General features: G+C 42.9%; 1 protein-coding gene across 1 annotated transcript in view; it reads right to left on the bottom strand.

The window, feature by feature from the left end:
* The window catches only part of LOC139698997 (histone-lysine N-methyltransferase SETD1A), a 617,878-nt gene that overhangs the window by 203,842 nt on the left and 387,711 nt on the right, over positions 1–26,325 (bottom strand). Inside the window, exon 2 of the mRNA XM_071597992.1 lies at positions 6,341–6,503. Coding sequence (XP_071454093.1) covers positions 6,341–6,408 — 68 coding nt within the window. The 5' untranslated portion in view covers positions 6,409–6,503. The remainder of the gene's footprint in view (positions 1–6,340; positions 6,504–26,325) is intronic.

Below are 26,325 nucleotides of genomic sequence, written 5' to 3' on the forward strand. Positions count from 1 at the left end.
TTCTATCATGAGTAATCTATATTCCCAGAGTAAACTGATAAAAAACAACACGGTTTCCATAACGGTAGCTCTTGTAAGACCTAACCGGCTCTTTTCGCTCGGGAGTAATGTGTAATAGATTCGATTAATAACTTTTTCACAGGCCGCCAACAAAAGGCCGTAATAGACGGGGCATCATCAGATACAGAAAGTGTAATATTGCGTGTCCCACAAGGAAGCATTATCGGTCCGTCATTGTTCCTTTTATACATTGATGAAACCAAATCTCAGGTTTCCAATAAACTTTGCCCCCTTGCTAATGATGCAGTGATCTACAGGGATAAAACCAAACCTGAATATAGGATTTCATAATCAAGTGACCTAAATTCTATCCATAAGTAGTGCTTGACATGGGAGCTAGAATTACACTAGAAGAAATGCTTCGATGAACCTTTAAAGGAAGAATATACCGCACGAAAGTATTTGTCCAATATAGGAAACCAATATTAATAACACACGACTTGGGTGTTTCGAGGGCTCCTGAGTTAAACACAAGAAGAAATTAATGGAACAACAAATAAAAAATTAGAATTTAAAAAAATGATACAATGTTTCAATAAAAAGTATCGGTAACAATTTTTTCTTGACGGGCATAACGTGAAGTGCTGAATTCAGACCGTCGGTTGTTAAGTGTGCGCATGATCGCAGACCCTACTGACATTGTTAAGACAGTGACAGTGCACCCACCATTGGATCACTGTAAATTTGGCAATAAGAAAAATATGCGCTAAACTCGTCCTCCCGAAGGTCTTTGGACGGACTACCAAGAAGAGCAGGGTCAAATGTGAATGATTGCAAAGACCTTCAACAACGGCATCACGACGATTCCCCAACTCCCTTGCAGTCCCGAATTGGCACCAGGAACTATTGTTCCTATTCCTTATAAAACTGAAATCCTCCCACAAAGGACACCACCAAGGGACCCCAAGTTCCACCAAAGAAGCTTGCACGCTGGTACCCCTAAGGACTTTCCACCCACCTGGAAGCCTTCGAGTCGAGGAAAAGCCGCTCTGGCAGAAGTGTGCCGACGCTTATAAGGGTAGTACTTAATGAAGAAGTATGAGAGGAATTGCATCAACATCTGAGATAAATGTCTCGTTTTTTTTTGTATTGATAAAACATTTTATTTTTGGTGAATTCGAGAAAGCCTAACATATTTTTCCTCGAATTGGCGTGCACTGCTTAACGGAGTTTCTCTGCACGAGAGGAATAAAACAAACATTGTGAAATTTAACAAAAATGTTATTAATACGGTACTATCGTTTTCATCACATACGAGGGTTACACCTTCACTCTCAAAGGATATGAGTCAATACACGTACGTATGTATGGCCCCGATGGAAGGAAAGGGGAGAAAGGGGGGGCAGAGGTAAGGGGTGGTTCCGAGGAGGTAGGGGGAGGAGGAGGAAGTAAGGGGTTGCGAGTTGGACGCGGTGTCACCAGTGGGGTCGCGTAGGTAATGGGAGGGATACCAACGAGGGGGGTGAGTAGCAGAGTGGTTGGAGTGTTCTGTTTAGAGCCGCTAACGTGTTCGTTTGAAGGAGATATCGAGGAGGTGGGCGGGGGAGGATAAGGGTTTTTTCTCTTTCTTTGTGTGCGCTTCCTTAATCTCCAATTGTTCGAGTGCGTTCGTCCTTCGTCCCTTCCTCCCCGCGTGTAGGATTTCGGGGATGATGTCACCGGTGTAACCCGCATCTTGCCCTCAGGCGTTTGGCGAAGTGCGACTTGTCCCAATTCCCCTTCATTCAGCTGCTCTCCAGGTCGTATTTTAAAAGATCTCCCAGTGGGATCGATGTACGCCGCGGCACAATTATTGTACCTTAATTGGTAGATGCTACTTTATTCCTTCCTGTTGATTTTGTCTTTTCTGCGGTTTCACCAAGGATCTAACGGGGTTGGTATTTTGAAATGCTACACCGAGCTTGTAATTCGGGAATTTTCGGGCTGTCCCCCCTGGCGACATCCCCCAATGGTACGTCGTTTTGCATCGCCTCCTTGACTCTGCCCTCCCCGTTGTGTTGTATGGGAGGTTCTGAGCTCTGAAGGAGCGTTCCTTGTTGAGCATAGTCTCGATCGATTTGAACAGTATCCACATCCATTTTTAACCGCGATGCTTTGGATAGTTTACAATTCCCGAGGGAAATTTCCTTCAGGCCGGGGAATTTTTAGCAGCGAGGAACTGAAAGGAAGCCAGTTTCCGAAAGAAATGGTGGCACGAGCTGTCATGGATCACATGAATCGTGCTGAAAGTTCTCCTACAAACTACGAAGCCGCGTCTGTTGGGGTCCGTGGAAACAGTGACGTCGAGATATCTTAAGCTATTGTCAGTTCCCTCGTCAATATTAAATTGTCACATAAAAATTCACCTTTGAGATGAAACCGGAAGTACCGCATTAATTAATTTTTTTATATTAACAAAGTGTTATTCCTCAACATAAATGCTCCCAAGGCTGAGGGCGCTACCATAGAACTGCTCCTCCGCACCAGTTTAAACAGTGCATTGCAAGAATCACGGGAAAGGATCTGAGTTACTGCTGCCCCCATCTATATTGGGAAGATTATCGTCACCGCCAGTTATGGTGATACCGTCATTTTATTTACGGGCAAATTGATATATTTGTTCGTCGAGTGCATGAATCGAAATGAAGTCCGAGCCCGGAGGCGCGCATCACAAACATACTTTAACGATCGGTCACATTGATTGGAAAAAGATACACCGAACACACCGGGCATGTCCCAAAAATAAGCGGAATGATTTTTTGGCACCAATGTAGATGTCTGGAGTGGGGCGATTGGTGGTGGGAAATGTAATAATGGCAGATCTTGGGAAAGCAACGCGACTCACGTCAGCTAGCTGTGGGCATTTACATTGTGCGGATTGGTGCTAGACTGGACCCCTGTTCGACGGTCACGGCACGAATTCACGATGTCACTCTCCATGGAGCAATGATATGCGAATAACATTCTACAAAAGCTTGGAAAATCAGGCTTGGATACCATGACCATGGCTAAGGATGCTTATGAAGATCCATAAATATCCCGAGTGATGGTTTTCTGCTTCCGCACAGGATGCTCTGGGAGGGCAGAGAGGAGGATGACGACTCAGGTATGCCCATCAACAACACACTGTGCAATGAAAACATGCAAAAAGTGAGAAACATGTTGAATTTCAATTGACCCCCAAGTGTCAGGATGTGATAGCAGAAGAGTGCAATATTCAGAAAACCACAGTGCATTGCATTCTTACAGAAGATTAAGCCAAGAGAAAGGTGTACCAAGATGGTCCGCAAAGTGCTGTCGGAAGACTGCTTGTGTGATAATTTTTCCTTGGACCTCTTGCCCCTCTGTGAAAGTGGCCCGAATACATTAGAATAGGCGGCAAGTGGTGACGAAACATGGATCTTTGAGTGCGATCCAAGTATATTGCCTTTGAATACCATTTTGGACCACTGGATTATGTGAAAGAGGCCATGAATAGGTGCCTGAACGAATGCCCTGTTGATGCCTTACAGGAAGCGTACCAGAATCGTGGTAGAGGCACTGACATCGGTGCGTCAATAAATAGGGTGCTCTTATGGTGAATTACAGCAATTTTTACTCTTATCTGCAATAAATGTCTTCAGCAGATTTATTATGCGGTACTTATTTTTGGGACAGAAGTTGTATATGATAGATTCAATAAAATACACAGCATTCTCTGAAAATAAAAAATGTTTCTCCGTAAGTTTCCTCATGATTGACTCTCGAGGAGGTTTCACTAAATGTGTACTTAAGTCAACTGTTGAATTTTCTTTCGAATCTTTTTCCAACTACCATTTTGTTGGAGACAATTTTCTTAGATGCAGCCTCGGAGACGTTTCCAGGGTCTTCTCATTGCAGTCTCATCTCTGGTTAAACAGCGCGGGCTTTGATCTAATATTCCCAGCCCAGGCCAAGAACGTTTTCCGGAATTAAAGAAAGGAAGGGAATTAAACTCAGTGTACGTACTGGATATATCCCCTGGGAGGGCGGGGAGGCGAGACCAGCATTGCGCCCACGATCGGACGGTTGCCTACACTTAAGGATAAATATTTGATCCAGCCTGCGGAATGACTGACCCTGAGTCAGAGTGTTTTTATTTCCGTCATCACGAGTGATTGCGGGAGAAAAAGATACGGTTCCACGTACGACAGAAACAAGGTTAGCTTATGCTTCTTTGAGGATTTTGACATTTCCTCATTTGCCGTAAAGTTTGGCTTTGAAAATAAATAACCAAACGCCTTACTCGAGTACGTAGTACATAGCAGTAGTTTAAGGGGAGGCGACCGAGAGCGGAGGGAGCACCATTAGGGATGGATGGGAAAGGGCGGAGAGAGAAACCCGGCGCCGGGATTAGCTTGCTTTTATCAATATAGGGCCAAGGAATCAAACAGTTTAACGTCCCATCCGACGGACGGCGTAATCACTTAAAGTGCTCTCCACAAAACACCTCAAGTAGGGTTCGGAGATAGTGGATTCGGACCTGGGACCTCAGGATGGGATGCCAGTACGCCATCGCACCACCCCAGTCCCTTAATTACTCGACCCAGCTCAATGTTCATAATGTGTTTGTTATATTATTATACATGTATAATTACACACGTTTATATATTATTATACTCGTATTGTGGGATGTTGAATCTTATTGGTGTACTAAAATACGCAATAAAAACTGCCATCTCCTTACAATTAGAGTCTTAAACTCCTTTGGCCATTAACAATCAACATATCAATTCCATTCATTTGATTATGAGTCGCCTGAATTACCAGAAACTGACGATCCTCTTGAGAATGCATATAGTGTGAAATGGAGCAGTGCTTTGATAAGTTAAATTATAACTAAGTTTGTGTTTCAAATTCTCTCAAAAAGTACATTTCCTATTATTGAAGGACGGGAGTATTAAAGGAGCATAGTGGCGCCGTAGGCCCTCCTAACGTTCTCTATCACTTAAAAAAATAGCATTTTATGAGCTCAAGTCGATGAGGTTTTATATTATAACCAGATTAAAACATTTTAAGCGAATTAAATACATTAACCAAAAAAAGGTTTAATTCGCGATATTTACAAATGAAAAATATCCAAGTAGAGCATAATACTACAGGTAAACAATCTGTCTGATGACCCAGGGATCGAAGATTCTGCCGAGAGTAATATTACATCGAAGAACGGATAGGAAAGAGGTGTTTCCAAGAGCGAATAAAGAGAGCGGCTAATGAAAGACCCAGGAATAAGATGAAAACTAACTGGGGATATCCTAAGGGAGGAAAGCTTCCTAAAAAGTGGAGTTGATGGAAAAACGGAGTAGGTATAATTTACAGAGGAAGGCTGGAAGGATGGAATACGAGCAGGTTAAGAGGGACGTTGATTGAAGGAACTTCGAGGGATTGGCATGAGACAGGATGGATTGAAGGGATTGATGCAAACCAGTCCTCGGATTGGCAATACGTGATCCTGGCGACGATATTACTATCAGGATGGAATGCCTTGATAGAAGTGAGATTTTGTCACAGTAATTCCCAGTCCCCAAGCGTTTGAATTTGCAGATGCTCCCTCTGGCATCAAATGATAACAGGATTGTGTAGCAGGTAGGATTGTGTATTACATTTTTTATGAAGCAAAGTCTATTTCCTAGTGGGAACACGAGTTTTTGCATTCTAATAAGCACATTCCTAAGACATTATAATTTTGTGTATTGTAAAATTTGCATATGGCATTTGAATAATGATTCGGAGATAAGGGAATCTACAGAGTTCGTACCCTACCATTATTTGCACAGTTGAATATACTACGTATAGTATATATAAAATGAAACCTATTGCATACACTTGCTTGAATGAAGTCATAGGAGATAGTATATTTATCCACGCACGATATTCTGTGCAACTAAAAACTTTCAACATGCAAAGCAAAACCGAAAGGATGAAATTCCATTTTTTGTTAATGTTAGGGGATGTTCAACAGATTTCATCCGCAAACCCCTTTGACAACAACGGTCGAAACATGCTTCTAGCGTAAGTTATTTGGCAATGCGTAATATTTGATAGATTAATGCAGTCCCATGGAGATATTCCACAAATATCTAACTCCTTTGATTTCGTGAAAAATGAAATAATATGCACATTCGAAAATCTTTCTCGGCCTCGGAGGAAGAAGCTGTGAAGCTGGACCGCATCTTCCCTCCCGGGTTTCCCAAACGGGAAAAGGCACCTCCCTGAGATCCCCGTATCGCGAGGGAAGGAGGCGTGGAATAATTAGCATGGAAAAGGAGAAGTAGATACTCACTCGGTGAGTGACGATGGCGCACCTCTGCCTCCGCCTTGCCTCCACTTGGCCATCCCGGCACGGGCCATGGCCCCGGGCGGAGGAGGGAAGGGGTTCCGCCCCTCTCGCCCTCCCCCTCGTCCTTCAGGAGGGCAAGCACCGCTGCTGCACCGGCACCGTCCGCCTGCGGGGAAAGGCACCAGATCTACATCTACGTAAACTTCGCAAGCCGCCGCACGGGCGTGTGGCGGAGGGTGTAAGGCCAACACCCTAAAGCGTTCTGGCCATGTGTTAGGGAAGTAAATGGGGGTAAGCAAACCGTGGCTTGCTGAAGGGATCGTAACAATTTCATATATACAGACAGAGAGGGTAAAGCTTACATTCTACAAACTGTCCTCCAAAGCGTTTACACGACTGATGTCGCCACCGCATCATTTCTCCAAGAAGCAAAGCATACTGAACCCATGTCAACAGTGACAGCGGACGAACAAGGAATTGACAAAATGCTCAAGGAGATTTAACACAACTAATCCCCGGGCCCAGAAAATATACCGGCTAGGGTGAAAGAACATTTAGCTTAGCTAGCCGGAAGGACAGTTAACAAAAACAGTGTCCTCCCTCCTCCCCTGCACTTTATCTGACACGACACTCGGCCACGAGGGCGCGACACGTTCCGGAGGACACACACACATACTATTAGTATACACGACACATACACATAGTATACACGTGAGATTGATAAGGGAATGACACTTGCATGTTTCCCACTGTATTCGCCAGTACATATTCATTTCTGTCTTTCCTCCTTCTCATGTTGTCGTGGTAGCGAAGAGTTCGATTGGTTTAATATATATAAGTGAGACTATTCAATTTACAGTCCTCTTTCTGTAACTAAGCGGCAAGTGAATTCACTCTACGCCTCAAGGTCTTGTGCAGGCAACTCTCGTAAAGGACAAAATCTAAGTACTTTCAAAACATGTCATCTATCAAATCTACACAGACACATATTTATTCAACATTTATTTTCACACACACACTTTATATATACATATATATATATATATATATATATATATATATATATATATATATATATATATATATAATTTATTATTATGTAATCTACCGGATAAGGTAGGTTTTTGGATGGACATAATTACTAATTAAATAATTTGTGACCCCCAGCAAAACTCAACATCCTACTCTATATCAGGTCCCTCTTCATCTCTGAGTACTTTCTTCCTCCCTTCATCCCGTCCAACATCCCTATCCTGTTCCTTCCCTTTCCTCTTTTGCCCAACATTCTACCCTCTATCACAGTCTTCAACATCCCACTGCCGGTCAACACCCCCTTCATCCACTTTTCCTGCCTCCATAGGATTTCTCCCGACAAACCCCTCTCTTCGCCCACCATACCAAGTACTCCCTCGTTTGTTTCCTTCTCTGTCCATTTCACCTTCCCCATTCTTTTCCACCCTCACATTTCAAAAGCCTCCAATCTACGTCTATCCTCCTGCTTCAATGACCACGTTTCCGCGCCGTACATAGCTACGCTCCTTATCAAAGTTTTTACGAGTCTTTTCTTAACATCTTTACTCAACGTCCCTGTCATCAACTCCCTCTTCCTTGTGAAAGCATCTTTGCCTAACGCATTCTTCTCCTTACGTCTCAATTTCGCCCAAATAAAGACGACTATCTATCTATCTATCTATCGATCTACGTCTCTACTATTTTGACCGTGTTGGTCCAAAACACTACCGAGATACGTAAGCTGTTCTACGCGCTCTAGTTTTTGCCCTCCTCTTTTAATGTTTAGCTTAGCCTTTTTCTTTCTAGAAAATCGCATAATCTTTGTTTTATTAATATTGATTCTCATCCCATACCTGTCGCACTGAATTTACAATTGACTAAGCAATGCTTGTAACCCCTTGGCTGACTGACAAACTAAAGCTTGGTCATCAGCAAACATAAATGATTTTACGAATTCCCCGCCCACTTTCATTCCTACTTCCAGTTCTTCCCATGCCTCTTTAATCATTTCCTCTGCATACAGGTTGAACAGCAACGGGGGCGACCCTGTCTTCCTAACACTGCCCATCCGGACCCCCCGTACCCCACCCGCACCTGAGCAGTCTGAGACATGTACAGGTTACGGATTAGCCTCCTTTCCCTCCAATCTATTCCTATTTTCTGCAATATAGTATACTAATTAGTTTTTCCCAGTTCACTCTATCGAACGCTTTTTTTGAAAACTACGAAACAGGCAAATACCTCCTGGTTGTGTTCTATGTTCCTCTCGATTAATAATATCATTACTGCAAAGACATGACGCGTACCTCTCCCCTTCCTAAACCCAAACTGATCATCCCCTACGTAATCATTTGCCCTACTCTCTATCCTTTTGTTTATGATCCAGATTACAACTTTAGCTGCGTGTGATATCAAACTTATTGTTATGTAGTCCTCACATGACGTGGCCTTTACCTTTTTCGGAATAGGAACTAAAACTGATCTCACAAAGTCTTCAGGCCAGATTCCTTCCTCGTAAATACTACGAATCAGCCCATATAGCCTCTTAATCCCACATTTTCCTTAACATTACAATAGTTCCGCGGGAATGTTATCCACGTCCACGGCTTTATTAAGTTTCATCTCCCTTAATGCCCTTTCTATCTCATCGTCGAGTATGCCTGGACCTAAGCTATCTTCCTCTACGTCTTGTTCCTTTTCTATGCATAACTTTATTGGTCTAAGTTCTTTACTATACAGTTCTTCTATATATTCCTTCCATCTCTCTTGGATCTTTCCTGTGTCAGATATTCTTACCCACCTTATCTTTAACTGTTAGCATACATCTCCCTTTCTTACTTCCCGATAAAGATTATATATATATATATATATATATATATATATATATATATATATATATATATATAAATATAAATATATATATATAAATATATATATAGTATATGCTTTCATAGACGTAACACGGAAGTGCCGAATAGTACAATACACAGTAACACATTGTTTCCGTCGAAATATCAAGAAAATACGTGTGAGTGTTCTCTTTTTTTGTGTTTCTATATTATGTGTTACTGTGTATTGTACTATAATATATATATATATATATATATATATATATATATATATATATATATATATATATATATATATATATATAACGATTGTACGGAAAAACTCACACGAGCGGCACAATAATGGGCTGACACAATATAACACAAATGAAACTCAAGTCTCACTTGAAGAAGACCTCTGAGAGGGCCGAAAGCTTGAACAGTTTACCGTGTGAGTGTCCTTTTAAATGTTGCTATTCTATTTGTGTTTTATTGTGTCAGCCCATTATATATATATATATATGTATATATGTATATATGTATATATATATGTATATATATGTATACATATATATATATATACTACCTTGATCAAAAATTTCCCGGAATTTATTCAGAAAATTAAAAATACAAGTTTATTCATCTAAATCTATATTGTCCCCTTCAAAGTAATCCCCATCGACTGCAACACACTTATGCCAGCGCTTGATCCAATCCTCGAAACATTTTTTATATTCGGTTTTCTGTATGTCCATCAGTGCTTCCTGCGATTTTTCCATTACTTCCTCTCGGCTGCTAAAACGCGTTCCCCGTAATGGTTTTTTAACTCGATTGAACAGAAAGAAGTCACAGGGAGCCAAATCAGGTGAATTCGGTGGCTGTTGGATGGTATTTGTTGCATTTTTCGTCAAAAAATTACGAATAATGATAGCACTGTGCGACGGTGCGTTATCATGGTGCAAAATCCACGAGTTTTCTGCCCACATTTCTGGTCTCTTTCGGCGAATTGCTTCACGCAAACGTCTCATAACGCCCAAATAATACTCTTTGTTTACTGTCTGGCCTTCTGGCAAAAATTCATGATGCACTACACCGTTGTAATCCATGAAAACCGTCAGCATTGCCTTCTTTTTTGACTGAAAACGACGTGGTTTTTTTGGTCTCGGCTCATTTGGTGAACGCCATTCACTTGCCTGATGTCTGGATTGCGTGTCGTACTCATAAACCCACGTCTCGTCTCCAGTAATGATCCTTTTGATGAATGTGGGATCGGATTCATCCTCGCAAATCATGTCTTTTGCGACGTCGACACGGTCTCTTTTTTGCATGAAATTGAGGTCTTTCGGCACCAACTTTGCTGCTACACGACGGAAACCCAAATCATTAACCACAATGTCTTGGGCGGATCCATAGGCAATGTTCAAGTCCTCCGCTATTTCTCTGATGGTTAATTTGCGGTTATTGACCAACATTTCTTTTACTTTATCAATTTTTTCACCGACTTTCGATGTCGATGGTCTGCCACTGCGTTCATCATCTTCGATTGACTCACGACCACTTCTGAACCGCTCGTGCCACTGGTAAACGACCGTTTTTTTTAGAGAATCGTTGCCGAAACACTTTTCCAACATTTCCAACGTCCGTGCGCCACTAAATCCGTTTTTTACGCAAAATTTAATACAAGTTCGTTGTTGCAAATTTAAATCCATTTCTGAAATTGTAAAAAATCGCCAACACACACAGAGATAGATGTACTCTTGGCTACGTAACTTTTGCAAATGTCAAGTTATGACACTAAGATTTAAAGGTAATATCAACAACAGATGTACCAATTTAACAAAAAAAACAGAACTCAAATCGGAACGATGGGAGCGCCACACGGTGGTTATTCCGGGAACTTTTTGATCAAGGTAGTATATATGTATATATGTATATATACATATATACATATATGTATATATGTATATATATATATGTATGTATATGTATATATGTGTATATATGTATATATATATATGTATGGCAGAAACTAACATACGTCCGAGCTCATGAAAATACGAATTAACCAGATGTCTACGCAGCGCTTAATCTAGTGCTCGCCAATAATACCAGTTTTCTACTATATTTATTAGGAATTGGCTTTCTTACTATTGTGATTCCTGATTGCCCGGGAAAAAACGAGTTTATGTATCTGTCTGTACTGGAGTCTATCTCACTTATATTATCTTTTTGATCTGATATATTTAAGAATTGAGGTGTCATAATAATTCATTTCGTGTCACTGTCAAACTCGATTGTTCTGAACCTTTTTTAAAGTCTAAGTCTCGCTTGTTCATTCCGTATTTCAATTGGCTCCCAGTATAATTCCCGTATAAGGCCTGTCACGCTTGTATTCTTATTATAACAATAGTAACGGAATATGGCGGATTTTTTGTTGACTTTATCCAATTCTTTTTGCCAAAATTTCTCCCAAATATCCCAAATACGGGCGACAAATTCCAAATCAGGTCTAACTAGAGCAAAATAACACCCCTCTTTTACGTTCTCATTACATTTCCCCACCACCCGTTTTATGAAGCCGAGTTTCTTTAAAGCGGATCCGCATATTGTCCTGATATGTGCTCCCCACGAAAGGCGTACTGTTTGAAATACCCCCAAATATGTAACTTGACCCTCTACTTCATAGTTTATTTCCTGTTCGTCATATTTAACGCCATCGATAATAAAAGGAACAAAGTGGCTTTCGCAAGAACTGTCCCTCTTACAGCCATAATGGTTATTGCTTATTATCTCCTCACTGTCAAGACGGCTCATAACGTAAAATCGCATAATTACGTGTAGTAATATTTTGAATAAGGACGCCGTTAAGCACATAGACCTGCATTTGGTGGGATTCCAACGATCGCTGCTTTTATAAATGAGAGCTATGCGAGAAAACTTCTGGGTGCGGAGCTTTTTTTCCTAAACACCCGAAACATAACTTCTAAATACGTGGCAATTGCATTGGAAAATTCCTTCTCATTCCTGCAAATACTCTAGAAGGTATTTCTTTTGTGCTTCGTCAGTTATTCTTATTCTTTCTCGGACGGTTATGTGTCGCTCATGATTTGTACAAGAGATTACTGAGGTTCGTTTTGCGCCCTAAAATCCTTATTGCACACTACTTGGGAAAGTAGGTTCATTATATTTGCCTTAAACTCAACGAAACGGTGGAGGATGCCGCGACAGTAGCTTTTAAAGCACCAAAGGATAATTCACAATACAAGCCAAAAATTTCAGTGTAAAACCACTCGCCTTGACTTGGATGCGAACCCGCATTCCTCAACGTTCGGCGAGGGTGGTTTAGCAATTTAGGCCACCGAGGCATTTCATGCTATTAGCACCAAAGATCACCTTTTATTAATACGATTCCTGATTGCCCGAGTAAAGAATGAATATTGATTACTGTCAGTACTGTAGCCCATTTCTCCTATCTTATATTTGTGGTTTAACTAACCTAAATAATGTGTGGCCATTGTAAATCAGTTGGTTTCATAACTCGTGTGACTTCGATAAAGTTCCTCACAATGAACTGTTATTTAAACGTATGCGCTATCGTATAACTGAGAAAACGTGATAATGGATTACAGACTTCTTGTCATCACACAAACAAATAGGAATATGCCGCAAGTGTTTGGGATCCTTGGGAGATAATTAGGAAAAAATAATTAGATACAATACGAAGAAAATCCGCCAGATTCGCGAAAAACTGTTACAATAATAAGATAAGTGTGGCAGGCCTTTTGGGGGAATTATGAGAGATTATGTAGATGTAGATGTAGGACAAACGGGAAGGAGCCTCCGCGTCCGGGCAGCGGAACATCAGCGGGACTTCAGTACCAAAAAAGGGAATTCCCAATTTGCAGCTCACCTCATCAGCGCAGGCCACAACGCAGACTTCATACCAAAGCTACTACACAAAGAGGAGAGAGGAAAGAGGTTGGACATCAAGGAACAATTGGAGATCTTAACCGCCTTAAGGGAGAAGAAAACATTAACAAACGACCACCTCTTTCCCTTCCATTCCCCTCTCCTGGACATTCCACAACTCATCCCTAATGACGCCTACGGCCAATCTACCCCCCTGCGAATAACCGTCCCTCCATAATCCTTCCCTAGCCCCCGCTACTCACAGTCAACCACTCTCACCCACTCTGACCGCCCCCCACCCAGGCAGCGCGTCAGTTGCCCCCCCCCCACCCACCCAACCCACACCAACTTGGACTAGTATATATACGTGTGAAAAAAGAATATTTTCTTTGTACGTTCCTGAAGATGCTACAGTGTAGCGAAACTAGTAGAAAATAAATAAGTTATTTTATGTGGAAGCTGCAAAGTTATTTCTGAAACTCCTGTTCGCAATGGATTTCCACAAAGTCTCGGCCTCAACCATCAGTCAATTTAAAGGGATTGATTTTAAGGAATGATGTCTCCGTCCATCCCAGCGAGAAGATTGGAGCTAGAGAGAAGGGGAGCTGGGAACGGGAAGATGAAAGGAATAGAAAACGATAGGATGAAGAAATGCGAATAAGGAATTTTTCAACTGATCGCTCCCGAGGCTTAAGGCTTATGCAAGCAATTTGCTTTCTTCACAACATTTGAAAGAATAAGTGCTCTAATGGCCACGCTATGAGTCATCGCTAAACTTGAATTATTCGTTATCTTCTTAAGGTTGAGCTCGCACCTACTGTCTATGTGTTTCCATTGTCTCCCAACGTGGCCTCGTAGCAACGACGCGTCGCTTTGTGTCCGAGCATGGCAATATGCCAATGAGATTTTCTCGTACTTTAAAAGGCCTTTATAGAGTCCTACACCCCTCAAAATTGATACACAGGTGCGAGGGCACGGGATTAAATGATGATGTCATACACTGGACTCGGGGTTTCCTAAATAGCCGCAAACAAAAAGCACGGCTCAAGCTCTAATTATGTAAAAATAACATCAGTCGTCTCTCAGGGTGGCGTCAATGTGCCTTTGTTCTTTTTCATTAATGTCAATGATATCACCACAAAAGTATAAAGCAACATCAGACGTTTAGCCGACTACGCTGTAATCTAGGGGGCTCTGGAGAACGACATCCGATCCGACTAATTACAATTGCCTTAAGAGACATTCAAAAAATTGGGGTCGAAAATTGTTTTTTGGAAATCTATGATAAAAATTTAGCCATTATATACCTCTTAAAAATAAAAAATAAACACGAGCCGACTTTACCGACTTGCACACTCGGTGGTGTTCGGATGAAAGTTTCAGACCTCGTAAAATACTTGAGTATCTGAGGGTCGCATCAGATCTTACATGAGAAAGGCCAATTTCGTCAAACGCATGCCTGGAATATATATCGACGAGAAAGTGAAGAAGACGAACTTATCGTTTAGTATGACCCGACGCACGTGGCGAGCATACGTGTACGTCCACATAAATACCCCACCGTGCACCAAAAAGGTGCGTGGCAAGGGGTGAATGTACAGGAGAAATAGGCAGCACCTAAAGAGCCTGGCTTGGGGAAGATTATGATGAGTTATATTTCAACTATTCTCATCACCCTACGTGACTTCATTCGAAACGCAAGGACCATCACCTAGTTTTTCCACATGGAGAAATCGTAACTGATAATAATAAAAAGACAAGAATCCCTCAGGGCGAATATCGCGTTTTCTTTAATCAACGACGTTAGGATGTCATCGGCTCCCGCGGGCGGAGGGAGGAAATGAAGGATTTACCAATCAAATCACACGGTTATCGCGCAATTAGCGACTAGGGTTCCCTCTCCCGGGAGAATCGATCGATATGTGGCCTACGGAGCGGGTGGCGGGCGGGAAAAAAGGAATCTCGCCCCGAAATCTATTTCCGAGATTAAGTAAAGAGCGTCGTCGCGGTTGATATCCGATCGGCAATTTCGTCCGCCGCTGAAGCCATCCCACCCCCTCGCCCAAGGGGGTGCGGGGCCGCGACACACCCTTCTCCCGAAATTGCTCGTGAAATGGAACGCAAATTGGATGATCATGATGACGTCGTTGTCAAGGGGAGGTGACAGTCATCCGCAACCGGCGAAGGAGGGAGCCGCGTGCATTTCTCTCGAAGCGCCGGCGGTTGTTGCATCGAAGCAATCGGGCGGACGTTTAGGTGTCGCCCTCCCAGACGCCCCCTGGGGGTCGCCCCTCCTCCCCACCCCACTCATCCCATCGTTCGGATGGATCTCGACGCGGATGCCCGGGATCGGGAAACAATCTCGGTGGTCGAAGAGCCGTTATACGTATGGGGATAGTATTTAGAATTCCGACTCCCCCGAAGATCGGTCGCACGGGGGCCCTTAATCGCAGCAGGGTCTCCGAATATTCATTATCCTTATTCCGCGGATTGGACGACGGTTCTTTCCCTTCCCAGAGAGGGCGTTCTCTCTCTTGACCGGCACTCGTCAACACGGCGGGAGTTGACCGAAAGAAGGCCTACAGCTACAGCACCCCTCTTGTCGACGACTCTTAACCACAACGTCTTTCGACGTGGCCCTCAGTGCGGGGCGTCCGATATTGTAGTTTAGCCGGAGTGTCAGCGCAAAGAGCGGCGACTCTCAGATTACGGCATTGCCCCCACGGCCAGGAGAAGCGGGCGAAGGCGCCGGAGGGGAAGGGAGATGGGAGGGTTGGGGTGGAAATGGATTGGAGGGGAAATGACCGAAGGAGGGAGAGGAGAGTGTACCATTGGGTGAAATGCCATTATCGACCAAAAGGGTGTGTGGCAGGGGGTGCAAACACCAGGTTGGAAGGGTGAGCGATAAGTGAGGATATAGGGAAAAATATTCAGTAAAAACTATCAAAAAAAGTGTTAATTTGTACAAACATGCTGAAGAAGACCCAATTCAAAACAAGAGTTTTGGTAGAAAAATAAAAATTCCTCCGGGTGGAAAAAATATCCGAACTATAGGAAGTTGTAACATGGAAAGTATCAACCCCAGCCGGACCAATGGGTAAAGGATGGGTGAGGGAAGAAAGAGACGGAGAAGACATAGCTAACTTAAATAAGTAATTCAAAGTATTGGAAAAATAAAATAAAATGATGTGGGAGTGTTAGAACAGAAAACGATGGATTCCTTCTCTGAAGAGGACAGCTTGGCAGTCAAAACATTGCGTCAGCTTCCGGGCACTTCCCCTGCCTCACCCAAAGTGCAAGTCACAAGACTAACGATGGAAGAGATTCCACGGTAGACCTGTGAGCGAGTGAGGGAGTTTTGCAAGGGTTAAGTTGAGGGTGCAAGGGTTGAGAGTGAGTGCTTGGAACTAGCAAGGATCAAGGCTATTTAGTACATCCAAGCTGAAGAGTGAGCGATTTATTTGCATTCATTTTCTATCGATACGTGCGATTGGTGGGCCGCTGGCGCAGAGATAATTATCTCGTAAGCCCCTGTCCGGTGAGTAATTGATAAGGGCGAGGGTCAATGCAAACAAGTACTCCTTAGCCAGAGCATTTTTTGTTATCATATTGTAGTTTAATAATTTTCTCTTCTAACCCCCCATATATCATTTTATTTCATTTTTATTAAATTTGAATCATTTATTTATTTCTATTTTCTTTCTAATTTCCCTCACCCATCCTTTGCTCATGTGTAAGACTACGGCTGGGGTTGATTCTTCCCATAATATTCATAACCCCGTAGTTATCGTTCGCTTCAAACAGAGGTATCTGATTGCACAAAAACAGCGAGTACGAAAGCAAATAAATACAAAAACATAAGATCTAAAGGTTAAAGCACACTGTTAAACACCAACCATCTTCCGGCCCTGGGATGCGTGACGGGATAGGATACGACAGTTTAACACATTGGCATTCAGTAAAGCATGGATATATAAGATAAATAATTCTTTGTAAATATTACATACGTAAAGAGAAGAATTGCGCTAGGCAAAGAGGCTTCCACAAGGAGGAGAGGGTTGATGACAGGGACGTTGAGTAAGGATGTTAAGAAAAGACTTGTAAAAACTTTTATATGGAGAGTAGCTATGTACGGCGCGGAAACGTGGTCATTGAAGCAGGAGGATAGACGTAGACTGGAGGGTTTTGAAATGTGGGTGTGGAGAAAAATGGAGGAGGTGATATTGACCGAAAGGAAAACAAATGAGGAAGTACTTGGTATGGTGGATGAAGAGAGGGGTTTGTTGGGAGAAATCCTATGGAGGCAGGAAAAGTGGGTGAAGGGCAGCGGGATGTTGAAGACTGTAATTGAGGGGAGAATGTTAGGCAAACGAGGAAAGGGAAGGAACAGGATAGGGATGTTACACGAGGTGAAGGGAGGAAGAAAGTACTCAGAGATGAAGAGGGACCTGATGTAGAGTAGGATACTGGATTTTATATTTTGTTAGAAATCACAAAATATTTATTTAGTAGCTGTGTCCATCGGAAAACCTACCTTAACCGGTAGATTACTTTACTCTAAAAACAATATTACATATTTTAAAAAAATCCAATTTTTATGATGAACAAAATGACCCTGACGGTCGGTGTATCTTGAATTATTTCTACCTACCTATCCCTAAAGACTTAATTAGTAAAATATTTACCATGGGTAATATGGCTGTTTTTTGTTACGTAAGTTAGGACTTAACCGCACAATTATGTGCAGCGTGAAGTCTCCTCAGAACCTATACTGTAACACTTAAAGGCAACTGCTAATAATCCATGTTATGAGAGAAAATGGCAAAAATCAAAATGGGAAAACACCAAGAAAGGATAACTGGATGGAAATGTAATTGAGGCGAGCAGCGAAGGAAAAGTTCCTCAAGGATGACAGGAGAACTAAGACGGAGACAAAATAGAGCAGGAAATATGAGAGAAATTGTTAACGTAGGAATGCATTGAATGAATGTAAGCGGTCAAGTAATTTTTGCGCTTAAGGACTGACGAGAGAAGAGGAATAAATAGCTAAACAACACTTTACGAGACATAATGCCCTTAAATGCCAATCCACTACACAAACATTGAGGAAATGACAAATGGAGCTCCTTACGGCCTCTTTTTAGACTGATTATATCATATAAAATTTCCTTAAGCCGTAAAGGTTTTTTACACCACTGTAAAAGGAAAAAAGGAGAGGAAATTTGAGATTGATGTGGCGTTTGGGGTCTGGATTGAATTGTTCGCAAACATATTCGGTCTCCTCTTAAGTTAATACACAAGTGTTTGAGGTGGCCGAGAGCCGATCCCTATCGTTGGGAAGAGCTTCCCCGTAAACCACTTTGGGCCAACCAGTGTGAGTACGTGGGGGTGTGAGTACTTTTAGGTCCCTGAATACGGACCCCGGCAAATATAGAATTGATTGCCTTGTGGCAAACCTATTCAGGAAACACCACTCCCCCCCTACGTAAATGTAAACGTCTTCCCCGTAAATTATCAATCTCAGTTTTTTCCAAGGTTTTCCTTTTACAGTGGCGTAAAAAACCCTTGACGACTTAAGGAAATATTGCTTGATAGTCAGTCCAGAAAATCTTTAGTTTACCCATTGCAGTCCTGCCCTTTGATATTTGTGGCCGAACGAGGTCATTTATCGACAGGTCACTTCTTAACACCGTGAGAGGAAGATAACGAACAATATCCCCAGCAGACGTTTTTAACGCTAATAATTAGAGCGTACAGGCCGACTCCTCAAAGGTGCGCTTTTGTCGAAATGTCCCGAGGTTTGGTCGTATCGAAATGTTTCAATTAGTCTACATATTAGGGCGCCCCGCCGTGGATGAGGCGAGGCATTCTTGGAAAGGCACCGAGGGAAATGTATTCATTTGAATTCTGGAGGGGAAATGAGCAATTGCCACCGAAGCGAGAGACAAAGCCTCTTTCCCCGACGGGAGGGCGCAGGGCGATTTTCAAACGCCACGAACGTGAAAATAACTTTGCCCGGCTTCTTCAAGGAATTGGGGCATTGTAAAAATCTGCATTCCGGGCCGTGATTCCTCCAACTAATCTCATTTCCTCCGCTAATCGAGGAGGCTTCGCTCATTGTCTGAAAGAGCACCTTTATTCAACTGTCAAAAACACCCTTTGACTTCTTTTGATTCTACCAATCGCAACTTATCACTAGGATGGCATGCATGCAAATATGGATCATCGAATCTCAAGGGCGAAGACAGGTTCTATCATTAAAATAATTAATGAAATGATTATGAAAATACTTTTTATTGTTGTAGTTTATAGTTCCCTGCAAGCCATCGCTACGGTGTGTGGCAGAGGGTATATACGCACCAAACTAATTTTGATCATAATTTTTTCACCCCTACCGCGGTGGAAATATATTATTTTGATCCCCTATCGTTCGTGTGAAATATGACATCTTGAATCAATCTGTTCTATTCTTTATCTCTCTCATTTCATTGACCAGATGTCGCATACCGTGGTGCGATGGGGGTATAAATTCAATGTCATCACTGCTACAGAGACATCCTTCCAATCAATGCAATCTGTAATTTAACCTTAGCTCCAGTCAATGATTCCCAGCCTGCCTCCTCTAATATTTTGGATACGCATACTAAGTTTATCAGTACAACGTTTCATAAACACACGTAGGTCCTTTGATACCAAATATTTGTGGAAATTGTTTACGGTTGTCTATGGGTGTCAATCAAACGTAAAATTGTAATTACATTTGTTTAGGATGATCGATATTTATCGAAGCACAAAAACAAATTCGTTAAATCACATTTTATTTGAGTTTGATAAATTGTACCACACATTATGCGCTACGCTAATATTTTATGCAGTTCGAAGAAACTCAAGTGCCTGACACTTTTATTGCGATAGGTCTCGCGGAAAATGTTGTTTTTTCCTGTCCCCGAGTACTCATAACAACTTGTGTTCCAAATAATTACGCGATAGTACTCATTCAAACTCCATATTTCTGAATTTCATTAGAGAATGTCAATGGATGTTTTGGGTGAAACACAGAAGGAGTGGCTTGCGTCTGAGCGCAATGAGCGGTTGAACTGAAGTTTCTGTGGCGAGGAAGGGAGGCGACAGAAGAGATGGCGTCAATTAAATGGGGATGGCGTTGGGAAAGGGAATGGCATTGTTTAGGAATTTATGCCTAAAGGATACGCCTTGTTTTTCGAGGACCGGCCCGGATGTTCAATTTCCACCCCTCGCAATTTAGGGTTATGAATCCCCAAGAAATCCTTCACGGCTAAATACTTCATCAGTTGAATTAACGTCATCAAACTTAAGCCGTTGCCGCCGCCAAATCCAAATTAACAAACCCTCGCGTTCCAAACAAACCATAGACAAGACAAAAGGCTGCACTCCGCACCACGTGCACAAGGTGCCCTCTCCTTACTTCAATCCAACGGAAGTGGACACTATGCCGTGCCTTCCACATTGCACAGTGTACCACACCCCTTAATATTAAGATTTGATGACAACCGCGCCTCCTGCAAGAATTCCTCCCTGTTTGGGATGCTCCAAATACCAAAGGACACCTCTCAACTCAACTTGCCCTTTGATAAACTCTATACATCTCCATTGTAGCATCTCTTCCACCCTCCACTCAAACTCAAAAATATAAAACAAGCATATATCTGGCTCCTCGATTCTTGCAATGTACCAGGACCCAATGTCAGCAATTAATTATTATACCCTCCAGATATTTCAGACCTCCCTCCGCTCCCAAAACCTTCCATATCAACCCGACACTTCCAAACCTTCACCTCCCAACTCTTCTTCTACTGAATCTTTCCCTGCCTTTCCTTGCCACACAATGTCTCGGTCCTCTTCTCATAAAAACTTCTCCTCAGTAACGTTTTTCCCTAGAGGAAAGTGGTTTAGCTAAGGAAAATATGGATTACGTGTTGGTGCCCTTAAATATATATATATAAATATAAATATAAATATAAATATATATATATATATATATATATATATATATATATATATATATAACCCCTACACACAGTAATCAACCCGAAGGTCGGTTTGGTAGGTGATGGTAGAGTTCATCCAGTACTAAGCCCTATACGGCGTGTGAAATTCACACATCAGGGTATGGGGGCCAGTTCCTTTCCATTTGCCGGTTATGGTTTCCCAGGAAGACCTGGTACCCGAAAAATCACATAGCTTGGGTGGAACTGCAGGTGCCCAGAGTGCCTCACCCGGGAATCGAACCCGGAACCCTTCAGTCAGCAGCCCAGCGCTCTACCCCATGGACTACCACGACCCACACACACACACACACACACACACATATATATATATATATATATATATATATATATATATATATATATATATACCCCTCCCCGGACTACAACCTTGACGTGGTGGCAGGGCTTGTGCGTTCCGATGACCCCTAGAGCTGTGCTGGCGGGAGTAATAATAATTGCTCCTGATAGGGTCACTCATGCCAGATAGGTCGAAGGTTAGAAGCCAGGCGAAAGGTAGTCCACCCAGCGTCTGTTCCTCAGTGAGGCGGCTGTAATGGCGTCTGACCCCAGTGGGGCGGCCAGTAAGTGATGGTGTCACGTTAAAAACACTATTGAGGGAGGCAACGGGAAACCACCTCAATTAACATTCCCAAGATTTAAATGATCGACAATACAGAGATTTTGAGACCTGGCAACTACGGGGCTCGGCCCAATCGGGTGTGTCGTGCCCGGCAGCGGGGGAAGCAAGGCTTCCGCGGTCGTCATCCCACGAAACCCTTGCAAGGGAAAACTGGGAGCAGCAGGACAGAAGACGCAGGAGAATGAGACCATATTAGTTAGAATAGGAACGTGGAATGTTAGGACAATGATGAGGACAGGGAAATTGGAGAATGTTAAGCGAGAGATGGAAAGGGGAAAAATAGATATTTTAGGTCAATGCGAGGTTAGATGGAAGGATAACGGGGACTACTGGAGTAATCAGTATAGAATAATATACAGCAGCGGAGACGAGAGCCAACGAGGGGTTGCCATTCTATTAAATGAAGAGGTAGGAAGAAGCGTAGTCAACATAGAGCAGGTCACGGATAGATTATTACTAATAGAGATAAAAGCAGAACCGACGAACTTGGTCATTATTCAGGTATACAAGCCACCGAGCAACCATAAGGAAGAAGAGGTCCATAGGATGTACGATCAGTAAGGACATAATCGCGTGGGTTCCCGCAGGTAAACATTTGATAGTGATGGGGGATTGGAATGCGACGGTAGGCGAAAGAAGAGATGGTGATAAGGTGCGGGACTACGGTTTGGGCACGAGGAGTGACCGCGGGGAGAAAGCAGTTGAGTTCTGCAGGAGACAGGGGTTAGTCATCACTAACACATGGTTTAGACACCACAAAAGACGCAGGTATACATGGAAAATGCCAGGTGACTCAGAAAGGTATCAGCTAGTTTATATCCTGGTTAGATTATATCCTGGTTAGACACAGGTTTAGGAAGAGTGTGATAAATTTGCACAGCTTCCCGGGAGCGGTTTGGACCCTGACCAAAATTTAATTTTTATGAAATGTAGAGTCCGTTTCAAAAAGATAAGGCAGGGACGCCGGGTTATAAAATGGAATGTAGAAGAATTAAATGGTTTGAAAAGGAAGGAGTACCAACAGGCGGTAGAGAAAATCAGGGAGTATTGCAAAGAGCTAAGTACAATCGAAGAAAAATGGGAAAGTATCAAAAAAGGGTTGTCTAAAGCCGCAAAAGACACTATTGGAACCTAGGTTAACGCTAAAAGAACTATGAAACCATGGATCACGCATAAGGTGATTACAAAGATGGATGAGCGGGAAAATGGAAGAATGTAAATATGGAAGAATGTTAGGCAAAATGAAATAAAAAGAATTAAACAAAGAATTGAGGCGGGCAACAAATAAATCAAAGAAAGCATGGTGGAAGACGCAGTGCGGGGATATGGAAAGTCTGCAGAGGAAGGGTGAAATCGGTGCGCTGTACAGCAAAGTTAAATCTTTATCGGGAAGTAAGAAAGGAAGATCAACGATAGCAGTTAGAGATAAGGAGGGTAAGGTAATAGTTGACGCAGGAAATATCCAAGAGAGATGGAAGGAATATATAGAAGAATTGTATAGTAAAGAACTTAGACCAACAAAGTTAGACATAGAAAAGGAACATGACGTTGAGGAAGATGGCTTAGGTGCAGGCATACTAGACAATGAGATAGAAAGGGCATTAAGGGAGATGAAACTAAATAAGGCCGTGGGGGTGGATAACATTCCCGCGGAACTATTGTGATGTTTAGGAAAATGTGGGAGGAAGAGGCTATATGGGCTGATTCGTAGTATTTACGAGGAAAGTATCTGGCATGAAGACTTTGTGAGATCAGTTTCAGTTCCTATTCCGAAAAAGGTAAAGGCTACACCATGTGAGAACTACAGGACGATAAGTTTGATATCCCACGCAGCTAAAGTTGTAATCAGGATCATAAACAAAAGGAAAGAGAGTAAGGCAAATGATTACTTAGGGGATGATCAGTTTGGGTTTAGGAAGGGGAGAGGTACGCGTCATGTCTTTGCAGTAATGATATTATTAATCGAGAGGAACATAGAACACAACCAGGAGGTATTTGCCTGTTTCGTAGTTTTCAAAAAAGCTTTCGATAGAGTGAACCGGGAAAAATTAATGAGTATATTGCAGAAAATAGGAATAGATTGGAGGGAAAGGAGGCTAATCCGTAACCTGTACATGTCTCAGACTGCTCAGGTGCGGGTGGGGTACGGGGGGTCCGGATGGGCAGTGTTAGGAAGACAGGGTTGCCCCCGTTGCTGTTCGACCTGTATGCAGAGGAAATGGTTAAAGAGGCATGGGAAGAACTGGAGGTAGGAATGAAAGTGGGCGGGGAATTCGTAAAATCATTTATGTTTGCTGATGACCATGCTTTGGTTTGTCAGTCAGCCAAGGGGTTGCAAGCGTTGCTGAGTGAATTGGAAATTCAGTGCGACAGGTATGGGATGAGAATCAATATTAATGAAGGAAAGGTTATACAATTTTCTAGAAAGAAAAGACTAAGCTAAACATTAAAATGGGAGGGCAAACTAAAGCGGGCAGTACAGTTTACGTATCTCGGTAGTGTTTTGGACCAACACGGTCAAAGTAGTAGGGACGTAAGGAGAAGAATTGCGCTAGGCAAAGAGGCTTTCACAAGGAGGAGAAAGTTGATGACAAGGACGTTGAGTAAGGATGTTAAGAAAAGACTCGTAAAAACTTTGATAAGGAGCGCAGCTATGTACGGCGCGGATACGTTTCCCACCGTGAGGGCGCGGGTTCAAATCCCGGCGGTGTTGAATATTTTTCAGAGGTATCTCGATCCCTACTTGAGGTGCTTTGTGGAGGGCACTTTGAGTGAGTACGCCGTCCGTCGGATGGGACGTTAAACTGCGGACCCCTTGGCGCCTTTCGTAAAGAGTAGGCTATTGCTGACGCCGGGTTTCTCTCCACCCTTCATCCTTTCCTGTCCATCTCCTATGGCGCAAATGACCTCAGCTGTCGGTCGCCCCCCCTCAAAACTACTACTACTGCGGATACGTGGTCATTTGAAGCAGGAGGATACATCTACATCTACATCTACATAATACCCCGCAAGCCGCCGCAAGGGCGTGTGGCGGGGGGTGTTAGGTCACCAACCGTAAATACGAAAAATACCACATGCAAAAAACCACACGGAAAATTACACCCCAGCAGCGCACACACTCATGCAAAACTCCCTCCATCCAATACTCATGCAAACACATACACCGCAAAACAACAAAAAACTGCACCCCAGGATACAGCACGAAAGCCATCCTAAAACACGCAAGCCAGGACACAACAAGCATATAAGGATAGACGTAGACTGGAGGCTTTTGAAATGTGAGGGTGGAGAAGAATGGAGAAGGTGAAATGGACAGAGAAGAAAATAAATGAGGAAGTACTTGGTAAGGTGGGCGAAGAAAGGGGTTTGTGGGGAGAAACCCTATAGTGGCAGGAAGATTGGATGAAGGGGGTATTGACCGGCAGCGGGATGTTAAAGACTGTGATAGAGGGTAGAATGTTAGGCAAATGAGGAAAGGGAAGGAACAGAATAGGGATGTTGGACGGGATGAAGGGAGGAAGAAAGTACTCAGAGCTGAAGAGGGACCTGATGTAGAGTAGGATGTTGTGTTTGCTAGGGGCCACAAATTATTTAATTAGTAAATTTGTCCATCCAAAAGCCTACCTTAACCGGTAGATTACATATATATATATATATATATATATATATATATATATATATATATATATATATATATAAGGAAAATGGATTAGAACATAAATAAAGGTCTAATACCAGAGAGGTGAGGAAGGTGGGGTCAGGCAAATCACGAGCGTAAAAACATTTCCTTGACCGGGATTTGAACATCCGATCTTTCCACTAAGTGGGCGGATGCTCTAACCGCTTGAGCTATCGAGGAAACTTAATTTTACTTTGAGATTTACGGAAAAATGAAAAGAAACTCACTCGTTCTCGAATTTTCGGTGGTATAAGCCACCTTCCCAAGGTAGAGAGGGGAGTAATTGACCGCCCTTTAGTCCCTCACCCTATTCCTCCCCCTGCTTCCCAAGAAGCCAAAACGCAAACCCCCCCCATTAAATATTTCTTCCCCTCCTAGGGCAGCACCCCCCTCCCCGACCACACTCACCCTCACCTTGTTTCGGGCCCTCATTCCGTGAAACAGATGGGGTGCTCGCCAATGAGGTGACGTAGAAGAGACGTGGAAGGGGGGAGAAGAGGCCACGGGGGGGGGGGGCGGAGTCAGTCGGGCAGGAATGGCATGGCACGAGTGGAATTGCGTCGCCCCTGCCCCACAACAAGCTAAAACTCCTCCTCCCGCCCCGCGCCCCCCTCAATTTTTCTCTTATTTGAGCGATTCTCAGCCTCCGCACGCCTTGTTTCCTGGGGCGGGAACAAGCCGCTTGGAATGTCTTCTCGAAACAATTAGTATCGCTAATGCATGAAGTGGGCGGCCAGGTTCGGATATTGCCACAAGCGGTGGGGAAATGTAATGAGAAAGTTAAAGAAAGGTGTTATTTTGCTCTAGTTTGACTACATTTGGAAGTTGTCACGAGTTTTGCGATCCTTGGAAGAAAATTTGGCAAAAAGAATTAGATAAAGTCAAGAAAGGAT

This window comes from Hetaerina americana, unplaced genomic scaffold, assembly GCF_022747635.1.
Source record: "Hetaerina americana unplaced genomic scaffold, ioHetAmer1.1.p SCAF_9, whole genome shotgun sequence".
In the NCBI taxonomy this organism is placed as follows: domain Eukaryota; kingdom Metazoa; phylum Arthropoda; class Insecta; order Odonata; family Calopterygidae; genus Hetaerina; species Hetaerina americana.